The sequence below is a fragment of the Phascolarctos cinereus genome, unplaced genomic scaffold (genome assembly GCF_003287225.1).
Source record: "Phascolarctos cinereus isolate Bilbo 61053 unplaced genomic scaffold, phaCin_HiC Scaffold_3;HRSCAF=262, whole genome shotgun sequence".
NCBI classification, from domain to species: Eukaryota; Metazoa; Chordata; class Mammalia; order Diprotodontia; family Phascolarctidae; genus Phascolarctos; species Phascolarctos cinereus.
The window spans coordinates 157013141-157031868 of NW_027555736.1; the positions used below are offsets into that span (position 1 = coordinate 157013141).

The following is an 18728-nucleotide window of genomic DNA, read 5'->3' on the forward strand; positions in this document are numbered from 1 at the left end:
TCTCCAGTCATTTAAGAGGCATTCTAAAGCATCACCCTTTTAGATTCTAGCTCCTTTCTTTGCCCTTTATTCCCTTTACATCTCTGTTTCAGATCAGGAAGTTTGTTTTGCTTGTGATTTCCCCTCAGAGATATTACCCTCTGTTAACCATACCCCCCCATCCTCTCATTTTTCTGTTGAGTTTGATATATTTCTATACCAGAGAGAGAGAAGTGTGTGTGTGTGTGTGTGTGTGTGTGTGTGTGTTTAGCAACTACGTTGGCATGTAGCTTTTTCGATTTGCTCAAATTTTAACTTTTCTCAGTTTCTTTTGGCTATTGTGTTTGTATTTCAAAATTCTTATTTAAATTTGATCTTTTCATCAGAAATGTTTAACAGTTCTTTGTTCCATGACAGTGTATTTTTTTCCCTCTGTAAGATTATGTTTAACTTCTCAGGGTAAGTTATTCTTGGTTGTAAGCCTACATCTTTCACTTTATGGAATATTTCATTCCAAGTTCACCTCTGTTTTTAGTAGAAGCTGCCAAATGTTCTGTGATCTTTCCTGTAGTTCTTTGGTACTTGAACTGCTTCCTTATGGATGGATTGCAGTATTTTTTTTTCTTTGATATGGGAGCTCTGAATTTTGAATATGACATTCCTGGGACTTTCATTTGAGGTTCACCTTTCTCAGGGGACCCCTTCACATTTGTTGCCTCAGGATACAGAACACTTCAAACTACAGATTTCTCATCACTGGTTGTGTTGGTACTTGATTTACTCAGTTCTTGCCCTTTTCATTGACTTTAGGTGTCTGTCTGACTTTTTGTACAGTTATAGAGTATGTAACCCTGAAACCAATTTAACTTGTCTATTTGAGTTGCCCTCCACTCCTTCCCACTTGTTGCAACTCACAAAAATGCAAGCTTCTGCCTGGATTGTGAGTTTTATTTGTACTTGGTATAGGAGTTACAAATGCATATACATTTCTCTTATAATAAATCCACTTTCAGTGTATATTTCATGGAATGATTCCTGGTTAACAAGGAGAAGTCACTTAACTGTAGTTTCTTCTTAGATTCCTGAGCATTATTTGGTTTGGTGCAGACTTCAGGGTTTTGAGGGATAGCCTGTCTCCTGTTCAAGTGACTATCTTGTTAAGAAGTCTCAAGCACCAAACTTTTATAGTCATTGTACTTTTTTCTAGTTATTCATTCTCTTCCCTGAAGAGAGGCCTAGGGAGGTGATATATAAGTATCAGAGGTGGATTTGAATTGAGGTCTCCTGACTTGAGCTATATATCATGCAAAAAATTTTGTGAGCCTTGTCTGGCTTTTGTATGAACTGCCACCTGAGCAACAGTAGGCAAGTCAATTAACCTCTCTAGATCTGTTTGTTCATGTATTTTTTAAAAATTAGACTAGATCAGGGGCTCTTAATCTTTTGTGTTACCTTTAGCAGGTGAAACCTATGAACCCCTTCTCAGAAGTATTTTTTTAAATAGTTGAAAAGCATGCCATTCAGTTAGTGAAAAAAAATGTAATTTTATTCCTGAAAACTGTCAACCCCTTTGGATATGTGGACCCCAGGCAAAGAACTCTTGCACTAGTGCAAGTATCTCAGTGATAATTTCCTACTCTAAATATGTGATTCTAGAACCTAGTACCTTTAAAAAAAATCACATAGCATAAGTGGACTTTAGAAAATAGCTATTGATCCAACCTTCCTTTATCCTTTTTTTTTTGTTTTTGCTAGGCAGTGGGGTTAAGTGACTTGCCCAGGGTTACACAGCTAGTAAGTGTTATGTGTCTGAGGCCGGATTTGAACTCAGCTCCTCCTGAATCCAGGGCCGGTGCTCTAATCACTGCACCACCTATCTGCCCCCCTTTATCCTTTTAATGTTGAGAAAATTGAGACCCAGTAGTGTTAAATATCTTGCCCCAGGGTACACAGGTGTAATTTTAGGTTTTTAAGCTTACATGTCCTAGCTTATAATCCAGTAATCAAGAAAATAGCTCCAAAGAATTATCTGAACAGTTGAACTATTATTGAAATAAACATATAGACTCTTCTTGTGACTGAGCATATAAATTATTTCAATATTCATTGTTGATTTAATACTTGATTTAATAGCATAATTATTCAATGATTGGGCTTTTTTTCATTTACATAAAGCTCTTAGGTAGAGAGCAAGGGAAGTGAAGGTTAACTGGAGAATCATGAGTTAAGGGAGATTTTTGACCAAGTGGCTGTAAGAAATGGAAACTCTACTAGGTACTAGGCCATTTCTTTTGAATTAGTGCGCTTAAGGAACTGTTTATTATGCGCTCTCTCTCTCTCTACATATATATGTATGTAAGGGTTAAAAACAAGCTGTTTGCTGCTTTGGGAGATGGGGATAATAGTCCTCTATCAACTACTACCCCTTGAACATCTCAAATGGGATATGCTGTGGGAATCACATATTCCAGATGTGCAAAATAAATACCATTATCCTTTCCCCCTAAGTTATCTTTTCTTAACTTATTACTAAGAATGGCACCCAGGCTTGCAATCTCACTGGCATCTTCAACTGTCCCTTCACTGTCATTCACCCCTCCTGTCCTAGGTTGAAATGGTAAGAAAAACTTAGAAATGTTAAGCAATCTTACCGTTTCTGTCTTTCTTATGTCTCTTGTATATGTCCCCTTCTTTATATTGACACTGCCACAACCCTAATTTAGGCCCTCATGACTTACCATCTAGACTATTACAGTAGCCTGATGATTGGTCTCCCTCAGGTTTCTCCTCACTTCAGTCTATCCTCCACTCAGCTGTCAAGGTAATTTTTCTAAAGCTTAGGTCTGATCTTGACTCACTCCCTTATCACCAACCCCAACTCATTGTGCTTCAGCGCTCCCTATCAATTACAGATTCAAGTAGAAACACCTGACATTTAAAGTTCTTTATAACCTGGCCACTGTCTACCTTAGCAGTCTTTTTATACATTATACATTTATACATTACTTGCCTCCACACACTCCAGGGACACTAGCCAACTTGCAGTTTCATAAATCATCATCTCCTGACCTTGTACTTTTGCACTGGCTGTCCCCCCCCCCCCCATGCCTACAATGCTTTCTCCCCCACACTTGCTTGTTTTCCTTGGCTTCCTTCAAGGCACAGTTCAACTTGTACCATCTGTAGGAGGCATTTTCTAGTGTCATCCTTTCCATCCCCAGCAGCTGCTAATTCTTTTTTCCTGTCAGAAGCTTTCCTTCGTGTGTGTGTGTGTGTGTGTGTGTGTGTGTGTGTGTGTGTGTGTGAAGCCTACAAAACCTGCCTTATAATCCAATAATCAAAAAAATCTCCAAGAAATTTGGATTATGTGCTCCTGAAGGCAGAAGCCATATCTTTGGTTCCTTAGCATTTAACCTAGTTCTTGCCACAGAGAAAGCACATGTTGACTGATTTGCTTAAATTGCCTTTATGCTTTTTATACGAATTTGCTGCTTGTTAAATGGTGGACCCCAATAATGGTAGGAAACAGAGTAATATGAATGCTGGATAGAAAGAGTAAATCCTTCCCTTTAAGTTTTATAGATGCCTTTGATGTCTACATTACATTTTTCCCATCTCCATTCCTTTATTTCCCAAGATTTCTCTTGTAAAAAAAATTTGTTTAAATATAAAAAGTTGAAAAAATTAATTCTAACAAGTCCTCAGTAAAATGAGGAGATACATTTTCTTACATCTCTCTGGGAATAAACTTGTTTGTTAAAATTATACCCAAAAAACTCTCATTTTTATTTTCTTTAATCAGTAAAATTATTAATCAAGTCAAGGTTGCTTTTAAGAAAATGAGACTTTTTTTCCTTCAGCATTTCTTTCCCTAAATCTTCAGGAGATTTTGCCCTCATCATGAATAGAATTATGATCCTTTTGCTTCTAAATTCAGAAAATTTCCTGCATTGCTCATTGGCTTTAACCAGGAAGAGATTAATTTAATGCTTTCACTTTGTCACAAATTATGCTCTTTTCCTGTTCCAAATATCCACATAAGTAAAACTATTGAATTTTTATTTTAAACACTTTATAAATAGGAAGTAAGAGATTCAGAGTTTCCTAAATCTAAAACCTCAGTTAGCCAACTTTTTTTAAAAAGGTAAACCATAGAAGTGACTGAAGCTACCTAGAAGATATAAAAAACTTTATTCTCCCTGCCTTTCCACATACAAACTCTTCATCAGGAACACATAACTGCTTCTATGAAAATTTTACAAAACAAGTATAAAAGTAACTTAAAATATTGAGGAATTTGAGCAATTCAGAATACTGTTTTAAACAAAATAAGTATTGTGGGAAATGCACTTTGGTGGATGTAACAATGCATGTATACTTTGTAAATGGTACTTTTTTATTCTTTGTGGGTTTTGTTCTGTTATTACTTTTTTAAATCCTTATTGCATTGTGCATTCAAATAATACTGTAACATATCTTTGCCTTTCGATCTGATGTTCCCAAATGTAACTGAACTGGGATCTAGAGAAATCCTGGAATTATCAGTGAATACTAGACAAATCCTGTTTCTCCATAAGGAGCTTGTATGCCTTGGTTTTAAGTGTAGGAAAAGTACTCTTGCCAGTGGCTAAAGAATGAGAATCAATCTGCCATATAAAAGGTGTTCTTTTAACTTTTTGGTTTTAAAGGGGAAGATGTTTATATTAACAGCAGTTTTAATTTTACTATTAAACTAAATTTTCATCTAAAAATTCTTAGGCTCTTAATTTCTTTTAGGAAAAAAAAGCTGCTTCCTAATACATTGTTCTTATTCAATTTTATATATATGAGAGAGAGAGAGAGTGTGTGTTGTGTGTGTGTGTGTGTGTGTGTGTGTGTGTGTGTGTGTGTGTTATCTAAGTGACTCTAAATGGCAGACCCAGTATTTTATTGAAGTAGTTCTCTTTTGGTAATTAGATGCTTCTATTCTCACCTCCATTTCTATATTCAAATCAGAAATTAATAGAAAACATCCCTTTGATATCATAACCAAATAACTTATAACAAATGTTTTTGTAAATATTTCCACTTGTGTTAGTTGATAAAATGTTCTTGGATTAACAATGGTAAGTAAATCTGAAAGAAATATATTATTTTCTGGAATTGGTAACAGTACTGATAACTGTGAGGGTAGCACTAATTTTAAGTGTAATTGAGGTCCTTAAAGGAATTTTCTGTCTTTTTAAAACTACATTTTTATTGATATCTTGTGTTTTACTTTGTCAAAATTTCTCCCAATATCTCCCTTCCCCTTTTCCTCCTAATGCCTCACATAGAAAATTATTATTTTAAAGAAAAAGAGGAAAAGAAATAGCAAAATTGAGCTGTACATCAAAAAAGCCTGGAAAATATATGCAGTGTTTCAAACTGGTGGACTTCACATCTCTGCAAAGAAGTGGGGTGGGAGTGACTTCCTATATTTATTTTTTGGGTCCACACTCATTCTTTGTAATTTTGCTTCATTCACTTTTCATTGTTTTGTAGTTGTTCTTTCCTATTTATTGTGTCCTAATGAACTTTAAGGACCATATTTACTCATTGATGTATTCTGGTGGTTTTATTCTTTTTCTTGTATTAGATTAATTTTGCTGTGTTAATGAATGTTTTCAAATCACTTGAATTATTTCAGAAATGGAGCAGTCGTTATTATTTTAAAATAGCTTTGTGGTTTTAACCATTTTAATGTATTTTTGAGAATGTGCCAGATACAAAGTTGCTGAATATTGAATTTGAAACCAAATAAACCAGAAAGCAGATAGATAAGTATATCAATACAAAAATTTAAGATTACTAAAAATGTCCTCAAAATATTAAGTAATTACTTAAAGCCGTCGACTTTTCTGTAAATATTCTGCATCTGTATTTTCTAAAAAATAAAATATTTCACTGGAAGCAAGCAGTGTGACTAGTATGACTGGCCTAGGTGTCAGGGAGACTTGATTCAAGACTTTTTTCTGACATATACTAATTATATGACTGGACAGATCATCTGACCTCTCATTGTCTCCAAGCAAATCTCTGCAGCTACAAATCCCTGGTTTCCATTTGTGTGGAGGAAGTTTTCTGTATTGCTGAAGCCACAAGTTTGTGCCAAAATATATACATATAAACATACATACATCAGAAAGGGAATACAAGGAAATCATTTTAAGCATCTCTATATTAAAATTTTCACTTCAATTTATAATCATTTAATTGTTGCCTTAAAAGGGGAATCTCAATTCTTTGCTTCAGCAGCTAGTTTAGTTTGACTGTGCAAAACTGTGATCTTAGGCAAGCTCAATACATTTCATGTGTAAAAAAAAATTCCTCATCTTATTTCATCCATGCCTAAAGTTACATGTGTGAGATTTTATTTTTGCTTAATTTTTTTAAATTAATGTTTTTTTGTTGCCTCCTTATCCCCCACCCCACCCAATTAAAGAAAAAGGAAAAAAAAATCCTTGTCACAAATATACACATTCAAGTAAAACAAATTTTTGCATTGGCCATGTCCAAAAATAAATATCTCTTTCTGTACTTTGAGTCTATCACTATTCTGTCAGGAAATGGGTAGCGTGCTTCATCATCAGTCCTCTGAAACCATGATTGGTCATTGGGTAGATCAGAATTAAGTCTTTCAAAGTTTGTCTTTATAATGTTTTTAATTATATAAATTGTTCTCCTGGTTTTGCTAATTTTCCTCAGTATTAGTTCATACAAGTTTTCCCATGTTTACCTGAAACTGGCCCTTTAGTCATTTCTTGTGACATGATAGTATTCCATCACATTCCCATATTGTAATTTATTAAACTGTTCCCCAATTCATGGGCACCTCTTTAGTTTTTAGTTCTTTGCTACCATAAAACAGCAATTTTTAAAAAAAAATATGAGTTCTTGTCTTTTTTTAACTTCTTTGTGTTAGAGGCCTACTAGTAATATTTTTGGGTGAAATGATACGAACAGCTTAATAACATTTGGGGCATAGTTTCAAATTGTTTTCTGAAATGGCTAGACCAGTTCGCAGCTCCACTAACAACACATAATTATGTGTTTTTCCATTACTGTTCCAACATTTGTCATTTTCTTATCTTGTCCATTTTTTTCAGTCTAATAGGAATGAAATAGAACTGCAGTGTTGTGTTTATTTGCATTTCCCTAATTATTGGGCATTTGGAGCATTTTTTCATAATGCTGTAGGGACTTTGGATTTCTTCCCTTAAAAATTATATGATCATATCCATTAACTGTTTATCAGTTGGCCAGTGGCTCTTGTTATAAATTTGCATCAGTTCTTTATATACTTTGGAAATAAAACCATTATCCAAGAAACTTTGCAAAGATTTTTTTCCTTGTTTCCCTTCTAATTTTAGCTGCATTGGTTTTGTTTGTGCAAAAAAAAAATTTATGTAATCAGAATTATCTAATTTGAATTGCTGTGATAAAATTATTCCTATTTGATCATGAAGTCTTCCCCATCTGTAGATCTGAAAGGTAATTTCTTCCTTGCACCTCTGATTTTTTTATGATGTCTACCTTTATATCTGAGTCGTGTCCATTTGGAGGTATAAAGTGTGAGATATTGGCCCCTACCTAATTTCTACCTGACTTCTTCAATAGCTGTGGTTCTTGAGCTGCTGTATTTGTTTTCTTCCATATTTTATATACCTATTCCATTCCACTGATCATCTTTTATATTGCTTTGGTTTTGATGATTTACTCTTTGTGGTATAGTTTGAGATGTGGCACTGCTAGACCATCTTCCTTCCCCACCTATTTCATTGTTTCCCTTGAGATTCTTGACCTCTACTTCTGTTATTTTTTTTTCTAGTTATAGCAAGTAATCCTTTGGTAGTTTGGGTATAGCATTGAATATGTAAATCAATTTAGGTAGCATTGTCATTTTTTGTTATATTGGCTCAGCCTACCCATGAGCAATTAATATTTCTCTGATTATTTAGTCCTGTCTTTGTTTCCATAAAGTATACTTTGTAGTTTTATTCATATTCTTAGAAGTGGTATTAATATAGTTCTTATATGTGTTTTAATAAAAGACTCCCAAGTATTGATACCTGCTATGGTTGTTTTTAAGTGGAATTTATCTTTCTTGCTGCTGGGCTTTGCTGGTCACATTACATTTTAGGCCTTTAAGCACACAGCAATAACTATTGTACACTTTCCATATACAATGTAGGACAAGTATTTCATGAATTGTTTTTGTAATGTTGAGGTACCAGGTAATCTACAAATATGCCATAATATTCCCAAGGTGATATCTCCCAGTTTAGAATTCTGACAGCAATGAAATGAGTATAAAATACAAAAACATCATTCAAACAACAATAATAGTAGTTTTACTATATCAACTTTTCATCAGAACTAGAAATCTTGTAATTTACTTAGCTTTCAGAGATGTTGGTGAATAAATGTTCATTATATAACACAACTTATAATCTTATTTTTAAATCCACTTTTTCCCTTAGCTTTCACAGCGCCCGTGCAAGTAAAAGGTTTTGCATTTTTAAGAAGCATTCAGAAGACTTGAGGTACAGATTTAATTTTATACAAATGATAACATTTGAGCAATTTAAATGTTAATACTAGCGTTTTGTCATTTTGCATTTAATACAGTCTTATACTAAAGGTTCAAGGCCTATCATGCCCTTACAGAATCAGGCAACCCTGTTCTTACTGAAGAAAAACATTCTACCAATTTTGGTTGTCAAAGGTCCTTCAAGATAGTTCTGTTAATTGACTTACACTTCAGTTTCTGAAATATTTTCTAAATAAGTCTTATACTATAAAAGCTTTCAGAATTCTACCTTTTATTTCAAAATCAGACTTTCATAAATAGTAGGCAAAATATTTATTCATGCAAAAATGACCTCTACGTGAGCATTTCAAATGTCAGTGATTAAGATTACTTCTCTAATGCCCACATCTAAAGAAAACAAGAATATGTGACCAGAGCTATTAATATTGAGTTCCCCTTTCCTCTTAATCTTCCTTTTCTTGTTCTTCCTTTAGCTACCTTTGTTGAAATAGTTGCTTAAATACATTACTATTTGAAACATTCATTTTAAGACAACCCTGAGACATAGGTACCAAGTTAACCAGTACATACAGTTCAGAAACTTTCAGTGGTGAAAAAGTGTAGCTTTGATAAGTTTAAGGGACTTCCCATCCATAACCTTTGATTTTAGCATTTATATATGTACATATATATATATGCATCTATCCATACCTATATACATACATATAAAATAGAGAAACTTTTTAACAAGATATTACATATCAAATGGTGGAGCCCTTGCAGCTAGGATAAAGTCTAAATGCAGAGACAATTTTGATTTTATGCTTAAAAAATAAAATTTCTATAAAAATAACAATGAATAAATTAGAAAAAAGTTTTAAATGATTGTTAATTTTTTAGGTACTACATTTATTTATTAGCAGTGGGCTTTAAAATAATAATGAATTTTTAAAATTACATTATTCCAAAAAACATTGAATCTTTAAGCTAATTATTCTTGATAGCATGGTCCAATACATTTAAAAAAAAACCTTTGGTCTGTATTCATGTGGGTATGATATGTGAGTTTTCCAATGGACTGGCCTAATTAAAAATAGGCCAATTTCTATATATGAGCTTTAATGTATATTTACTTACACTAGTTAGCTGGTTATTTTGACTTTATGTTAAATTAACATTAGGCAGTAACATAAATATTGAAATTGAAAAATTATTCCTCTCTTACCCCCTTACAACCAGTATTTATCTTTCATTGCATATATTTTTATCATGCAAAGGAATTTTCTTTGAAGTCATTGTAAATCCTGGGATTAGAATGAAGATGTGACTTCCCTTTATCACATGTGTATTGATTTCCCAGCTGTGCATTGTTTTAGATTTTTGTCACAAATGGCAAGATGTACATGATACTCTCTTTGATGAAAAGAAATTTACCAAGACATTTTAATTAGGGGAAAATATATGTATGTATCACATATTTAATTAAGTGTCCTAAGAGTATTTCAGGCAAAAAGGGCGGGGGAGGGGTGAAGGTTGCAGATATCATACCTGACTAGCAGTCAGGGAAAAAAGGTAGAATTTGATAGGGAATTTAAAAATTGGTAGGACTTAAGTGGGTAAAGGTGAGACAGACAGTCTAAGTGGAAGTAGTGACATGAAGAAAGATAATGAAAGTTGGAAAGTGTAGCTTGTATGCAGGGAATGCCTGGCTACATACAGGAGTGGAGAACCTTCAGTTTCGAGGCCATAGGTGGCCCTCTAGGTCCTTAGGAGTGGCCTTTTGACTGAGTCCAAGTTTTATACAACAAATCCTTTTATTAAGGGGATTTGTTCTTTGAAGTTTGGATTAGGTCAGAAGGCCGCACTTGACCTTAAGGCCACAGGTTCCCCACCAGTGGTATGCTGCTTATAGAAGGACTAGTGGGAAATAAGGTTGTGCTATATTGTGAAATTTTGAATGCAAGAAAATTGAATTTAGATGGTGGATAATAAGGACTTTAAAGTATTGTAAGATAATTAAGTAGACAGTGAAGTTCAGAATGGATTGGAGAGAGAGAGAGAACCTCCAAGTAGGAAGACTTGTTAAATTACCACGTGTAAGCTGAAATAAGATGGTGTTAGAAGGAATAAAAAGATAGTTTCAGGATGCACTTTGTGGGGAAAAATCAGTATGATTTAATGACTCTAGGAATTGGGAGGAAGTGGGGTAAATGTAAGGAAGATGCAGAATACAAAGTTATCAAATGACTATTTGAAGCTTAGCTAATATAGTGGTAAATTTAGTAGACATAGTGAAGTTGGGGGAGAGGCTGGATTGGTGGATGAAGTGACAGATTCCATTTGCATTTTTTATGTATCCACACTTAATAATAATAATAAATAATAACAACTCGTGTTTATATTAATATTTTCAAATAACTTCCTAAAAAAAGACCTGTGACATTATTGGTTATTTAAGAGTAGTATTAAACATATCAGTGGATTGAACTTCAAGTGTGTATCCGTTGAGACTCTGTGGTAATTGATTGGTGGCAAAGAAATGATTATGAGGAGTATGTGTCTTTACTTTCTAAGTCAGCCATCTTTTCTCTAATTTTATCCCCACGATAACACTGAAATACATTTGACAAATATTATATTCTTGTTTTGTGAATGGTCAATGGCACAGAAAAATTGTGACTTTCCCGAAGTTACATGATCTAGTCATTAGTAGATTAGGCTACAAGAACCTCCATTTCCACATGCCTAACTTTTACAAGAAATATGTATGGAAATATTTCAAGTAGTAGAAGGGCTTAGCGAAAGCATTCATTTGAACTTGTTTGCTTCACACACACTAATTTTTTTTTCCTTAACAATTATTTGTCATAGTAGAGTTTTCTAGAAAAATGTTAGAAATAGTCATTAGGATAGTGAACATTATTATTATAAGGAAAATAATCAATGAAATTTTGTATGAACTTAAAAGGTGAAACACTTCAATATATATTTGTTTTCTCTTCTAGGGGCATTACTGTAGTGTGCCTTAATTGTGACTTCCTAACTGATGTTTCTGGTGTAGATAATATGGCCACACATTTAAGTGAAAGTGACACTCACACATGCCAAGTTATTAAAGAAAATAGTAAGTATTTATGTATTGTATTACTTTTAATAAAACATTTTAGTTAACTACAACATTGGCCCAGTTGTCATTTCTTGCTCTTAAAGGTAAAACTTTTCTTCTTATTTCAGTGCCTGTTTCCGTCTCAAGTTCTGAACAACTTCCAGAGTAAGTGATTTTTTTTTTCCAGAGTACTTTATGTACCGGTGGCTGTTAGCACTGCTGGATTTTTCAAATGCCATTGTCAGAACCAAAAAATTATTGAAGAGTGTAGGTGTGTATGTGTTTGTATGTGTGCACTTGTTTTTTTGTTTGTTTAAGGTACTTGTTGTAAGTGGTTCCTGCTCTGTGTGGGGCTTATGACCTGGTATGAGACAAAATGAAATTTCCTAAATTCACAGGCCTAGGTGTTTTCATTCATTAACATTCCTTGACCAGTGGCCAACATTATTCAGCCCACAAATGGTATTAGATACTTATTTTGCCTGATCTTTCTGTCAGGTTTTTAACATCTATTTTTCTTCTTGTTGGCTTTATTCTGAAATAACTTTTGCTATTATAGTCCTTTCAGAGCTTGCTTAATTTATGTCTTTTCTTTTACAGTATCTAATATGTCGACATCAGTTTGTTTTACATTAAGTAATATAGGTGTTTGTCTTTTTGATCTGTCCTGTCTTGTTCTTAATTGATTTCTTATTTGTAAGTCTGAGTTTGAGATCAGTTAACTCTCCTTTTTTTCCATTCTTTGTCTGTTATTTTGCTATTTTTCTTATTTTTCAGATGCAGAAGCAGCCCAGAGATTTCAAAAAATGTCCAGGGTATATCTGGACAGTGTCCCCCTCCGATGGACACAACTGGTGCCTGTTCTCCCTTACCAAGGATCGTGAATAGTCTGACTGTGGAACCTGCTCCAGGTTGTCGCCTCAAGCAATCAGATCTTGGGGAGAGTGCCTTCCTACATGGCTGGCCTCCCGTAAGTCTGATGCTGATGTGGCCTAGAAGGCCACAAGGCACACCAAGTTGAGCATAGTTCCCACTGGGGGCTGTGGCTCTTCTTTTTAATCTTTGGTCCGGTTCTAGCCAGTAAGCCCATCAGCCCATTGCTTCAGCATCTTAGTCCTGATGTAGTTTGAAGTTTGAAGCTTATTCATTTTGGCTGCAGTCTTTTAAATTACATTCTTTCATTTATTTTCCAAATGGAAAGCTCAGACTTCCAAAACTTAGTTCAAGTTCAGGGTGTAGACAAGCTGCAGTTTTCTTGCCCATGACCATCATGTCACAGCAGTTGCATTCCGGACCAGCACTATTTTTACTCTCATTTATAATTTGCTATTCATTGTCACTCCTACAATTTTTTTTAGCAGCACTAATTTTTAAACCTTCCATTCATTGATTAGGTGAAATTTATGTTGTTTTCCTCCATGTTTGTTTGTGTTCATATTTCTTTGTTTTTCTCTCATAGCTTTTTGCTTCATTTTATAGAATTTCTTATATTTAAAATTGTCACCAAGTTTCATACAGCTGCTTGTTTCACAACTCTTAAATCTCAGTATTGTCCAAACTGTTATGTGAGGCCGTAAAGCATTTTGAAAAATTCTACGCATCTCATATCACCTAGATAAATAATGCTAATCATGACTAATGATAATTTAACAGTGGTCAGAATGAAGACCCTGGGTACTTATAAAGAATGATTAACTTTAAAAACTTGTTAACAAATGAAACCACTATTTAAAACTAGTTGGAATAATTTTTTTTAATTAAACTTAGAAACTACTTAGAATAAAAATTTTAAATTAAATTTCTAAACATAAAACTTGCTTTCTAAAGAAAATGTTTTTCCTTAAAAAAGAAAAAACCTTCCTGAATTCCAGGTGTGTGATGTCTACTTAGCCAATAACTTAAATTCTTTAGGAAATGCTGTCAGATTCAAAGGTTACATAAGATTATATATACTTAATGGACTCTGATATTATATATCTCCATTATCCCCAGTTATTGTATGTTTTGGGTTTTGGTGCAGGGACAAGGTTGAAAGTTAGTTTAGTGTGTTTACTTTTGCTAATATTAAATCCAGACATAATAAGTAGATATTTACTGATTTTCTTTTACTTAGGAACAGTATGTTTAAGTGTTAAAAATAGTGTTTACTATGTAAGCATTTTTTAAAAATCTAAAAAACACAAAACCGTGTAGTTTATGACAGTTAATATATATCAGAGGTCTTAAAACCAGCTCTCCTTACTCTGCCACACTACCCTAAAATTTTTAAGATGTAATTTAAGTATGAATTTATGATGAATAATATTAACTATATATTCTGTGATTATATATCCCAATTAAAACTCTTGTATGGCCCTTCTAAATCTGAACCATCATCATCATTATTATTAAGTGCTTTATTAACTTTGAAAGTGGGACCAGAAATGGGCCTGGAAGCCTCTGTCATGCAACTCATAAAGTTACCTAGTACAAGTCTTTCATTTAATATCTCAATTTCTTGACTAATAAAATCACAACACTTTATAATTATGAAGTGTTAAATGTTTTTTTTTCTCATTTGATTGTCACAACTCTTCAAGGTAGATAGTACTAGTATTCTCACCGTTTTATAGATGAGAAAACTGAGATTACCACAAGCAATAAATCTTAGCCATGACTTGAAACCAGATCTTACTTTACCAGTTCAATATTCTTTCTACAACACCTAGCTTCTTTATGCCCTATCTCTAAGTGAGGGTAATAAAAACACTTGGTAACTGTATAATTTGATGAAGTATTTAAAAAGAATAAAGTTAAGTTTTTAATACACAACTTTTGAAAAACAACTTTGTGGTCCATTTGTTTTGTAATATTCCAACTGGTTAGTATATAGATTATTGATTTTTTTAAAAAAGATAATATAATATCTAATTACTTCCCTAGAAATATAAGCTAAGATGTTGAGTTAAAGTAAAACTCTTTGTTATGCATTAGGTTTGGCTATTTATAATTTTATTAGACTCACACCTATGGCCAAAATGGAATAGACAACCTAAGTGGTTCACTGGATAGAGCATTTGGACCTAGAGTTCAAATTTAGCCTTTAACACTTAATAGCTGTATGACACTGGGCAGTCACTTAAACTCAATCCAACTCAGTAACGTATGCATTGTTTAGATACCAGTTATAATTAGCTTAAAGTAGATAAGGCTTGGCATAGAAAAGTTGTAGAAGTACATTTTTATACAATTATAGTAAAAAAAAAAAGGATTTTTTTAAAGTGCAAAGTAAATTGTTTCTATGAAAGGAGCTACGTTTCATTGTAATCAAAGGTACTTACTAAGCTTTTACTATATAATCAAAGATAACACAAATTTTGGTTCCTAAGACTGTTTAAAAATATATTTCCTTAACCATACCAATTATTATTTTAAATAATACAAAATATTTAAAACCCTGTTTGGTCATAATATTTTATTTTAAATGATAAGGCGATAGTTTCTGCTTGAGATGTTACTTTGTGTTTTACTGATAAAACAATTACATGGTTTACAAATTCCTGACTTTCCAAAATTGATTAAGAACTATTTTTCTATTCAGTGTTGGCATTTGTTTTATTCTAGTTAATGTTTTCTCACAGTTAATTGTAAGTTGTCATAATGCAATATATACTGATACTTTAAAAGAAAAATTGTTTACATATTTTAAAATAATTAAAATAAATGCAAATGGTTTATGTAGCACTAACAAAGTCATTATTAATATCCAGTAAAAATAACCATTAATAAAAGTAATTTTTGAACTGTATCCATAGACACCACATAATCGTTATTGAAGAAGTCTTTCTTTGTCAACATCACTTTTCATTGACTAGTCAGTTATTATTTAAGTTAGGATAGATAGTATTTCAGTTTCAGATGAATAGTATTTCAAATATTATGGTTTTCCCTATAAAATTGAAGTTAATATAATTATGTCTTATTTTTAAAATATTGTTCCATATATGCATAGTCATTAAGCTTCATGAGGTTATGAATCACTTAATTCTTGATTAATTACATTTCATATCAGATATGCTAAACATAGCTTCCAACTTAAACAGGTTGAAATTAAACTTTATGCAGTATCGTCTGAGATTTCTAAAACAGGTCTTTTGAAAAAGTTAAATTTTGTGTTGAAACTGATGACTTATAATATTTCAGAGGAAACAGACTTCCCACCATCTCTACATAAGCATTTTCTTATATAATAAACACAGGAAATCAATGATGGTAATAGAATAGGAGTTAGTTCTCCTATGATTTTATGGCATTTGGAATAGCCTATTTATAATAATCTGACCTAGCATTATTTTGGATGGTTCAAAGAACAGATTGCATCTAAAGTTTTTACTAGCAATTATATTTTAACCTTTTAGCTCATTAAAGTATTTATTTATCTCTTTTAAAAAAACTTGCTTTTAAACCTAAGTGAAAATAATTTTTTAAAAGTCTAGCAACAGAAATTTTAAATGTTAACAGCTCCTTCAGGAAACAGTTTGAGTTATCATTTGTATAGCATTTGACTGTTATGAAATAACAGATTTATTATCTAGCATGCTTACTGACTACTTAAAACAAAGTTTCTAAGTGCTTATATGACTAGAAATTCCTGGGTAAAGTTTCTTGTCATTTGGAAAAAATTAAAGGAGCATGTTTTATATATAAATCTGCATATGATCAAGTCTTTATATTCTATTTCTACTTTAAAATATTTACTGAAAATATATACAAAATTTGTGCATGAATCTGTATATTTACATTATAATTTTCTTTTAAACATGAAAAAATAGGAATTAGGTATTTTATTGCTTAAAAGACAAGTAAAATCTCGAATACCTGTTTTACTTCCATTAGGTTAAAGAATGAAATAATCAGTATGGAAAAAGAAGCTAAACCTGAGGTAATATTTTATTTTTCACCTTAGAGGTTATTAAAAATATACTTAGTATTTTTAATGTAAAAATGTTTTCATTTTAGTAGTAACATTTACCATAAAAATGGTAACATTTTTTCTATTAATAGAACTTGGTTTTACTTTAAAATAAGAAAGTAAGGTTTTCAGTTTACATGTCAATGAGGTTTAACAATGTATAATTTTTACAAAGTCTTTATGTATTTCACATTGCCACTATTTAGTCGACTGAGTAAATAGTGGTGGTAAATTTTATATTCTTGAAAATCTATAGAACAAGAAGAAGCCCCTTTGAATGAATTTATTTTCTGCCCAATCTTAACTTGCCAGGTGCCTTCACATTTTAACTATTTTAAAATAAATCTTTCTTTAAAAATAGAATCTTATCTTGAGAGGCAGCATGGTATAGAGGACTATATGTAGGACTTGGAGTCAGGGATACCTGGGTTCAGATCCTGTTACTAGCTGTGTGACCCTGGGCAAGTCACTTAACCTCTCCAAGCCTCAGTTTCCTCATCTGTAAAATGGGGATAATTCTAACACCTACCTATTTATATAGCTTAAATACAAATTGTTTTGTAAGTGACTTGAAGAGGCACTATATAAATGCAAACTATTATCATCTTTCTAAACAGCAACTGAATAATAACTTAAAACTTTTCATCTTAACCAGAGTACTCATTATGAACAACTGTCTTGCACATGTAGCTGTAGCTCTAACTGCAGGTGCAGGTGGCATAGCCTTATGGGGTAGAAGGAACCTTGATTACTACTCTGCTGTGGAACTGGCCTTTTTGAATAGTACCTCATAATGACTTGGTTTTAAATCATTTGCTTCTTATAAAAGTACCATGAAGAATGTGTAGATCAGTGTAAGAAAGCTGCTTTTTTGCCAATAATTGGATCAGAGGCTAAAGTAGATTTCTTTTAAGTTCTTCACTTCAGAAAAATCATCACTATCTTCATTATTAAGATCAGTGTCCTTTGACTTGTCTAGGAGCATCTAAAACATCTATTATTTCTATATTACTAACACTCGTGACCCACAGGTATATTGTCAGCTTTTGCCTGTGCTTTTTTCCCCCATTTGTTGAGGTGTAAATCAGGAGTGTTCCATAGTATTTCAAAAATTCAATGTTGGGGATAGTGGCTTGTTCAGACTTATAAATCAGAAGACAATAAAACTTCTGCAAATAGTACATATTAGTCTGCAGTTTTCTCCATAGCCAAAATTCCCAGGATCTGTACCATCTTTAATATCATAACAGGATTGGACATTTGGTGTGATGTCTGCATGATGGATCAGTTTTCTTGTGAAATCTCTTCTGAAGTTAGATTTCCTATTCTGTAACACATAATAGTTTATCATTTGGATCATTGAGTAGTTAACATTAGCAGGTAGAAGATGGTAAAATATTCCCAGACAATAACCCTGTAGCCTCAGGACAGATTATAATTGTCTTAAAATAAGGAAGCCTTTGCTACACTCCAGTAAGGTAATGATTCTTAAATGAACCTTTACTGAAGGTTTATTGTTTTTTTAAAGGATGCTACAACCAGTCAAGATGTTTCTTTGTCTATATATTAGCGCTAGAATAATGAAACTTTCTGATTACTAAAAGTATTATTTATTTGACAGCCTGCAGCATTCACATATATAAGAACAGTTACTGTCCTTCATAGTCTTAAGACCTTGAGGCAATTAAATTACTAGTACTTGCCAGGGTGGATAAACCCTGGCACAGTTAGATGGATTTGTGATCTCACTGATTTAGATTTAGTTTCCTCCAGTGATGCAGATTATAATCCTTCTATGCCTATCTATCCTGCACCATTCTAGTTCATGTACTCCTAAAAATTTGCAGAGACAAAAATGAAGTTTTTACTTTAGTGTTATAAAGCTGGCCATGGGGCTACATTGTTCTCAAAAAATAATTTTCTAGAAAAAGCTACATTCTCTTGAGATTTGTCAATGTTGACTGTTTTTCACCAGCTAAATCAAAATTTTAAATCCTGTTGGTATTTAGAACACGAAAGCCACAAATTCATGTTACTTAGTCAACAGAGAAACATTTTGCCTTTTTAAATTAATAGTTGACCAAATATAGTGGCATTAATTTTGTCACTGAATCACTACTAAATGTAGTTTGGGTATTCAA

The 18728-nt window shown here is 32.7% G+C and overlaps 1 protein-coding gene across 10 annotated transcripts in view; it reads left to right on the top strand.

Annotated features, from left to right (window-relative positions):
* Nucleotides 1–18728, top strand: part of ZNF280D (zinc finger protein 280D) — an 81939-nt gene that overhangs the window by 54156 nt on the left and 9055 nt on the right. For all 10 annotated transcript variants that reach the window (XR_013485357.1, XR_013485356.1, XM_020981504.2 and 7 more), the window contains 4 exons: nucleotides 8481–8543; nucleotides 11536–11654; nucleotides 11765–11801; nucleotides 16512–16557. Coding sequence is in view for 8 of the 10 variants with exons in the window: in XM_020981504.2 (XP_020837163.1) it covers nucleotides 8481–8543; nucleotides 11536–11654; nucleotides 11765–11801; nucleotides 16512–16557 (265 nt within the window). In the remaining 2 variants the exon portion in view is untranslated. The remainder of the gene's footprint in view (nucleotides 1–8480; nucleotides 8544–11535; nucleotides 11655–11764; nucleotides 11802–16511; nucleotides 16558–18728) is intronic.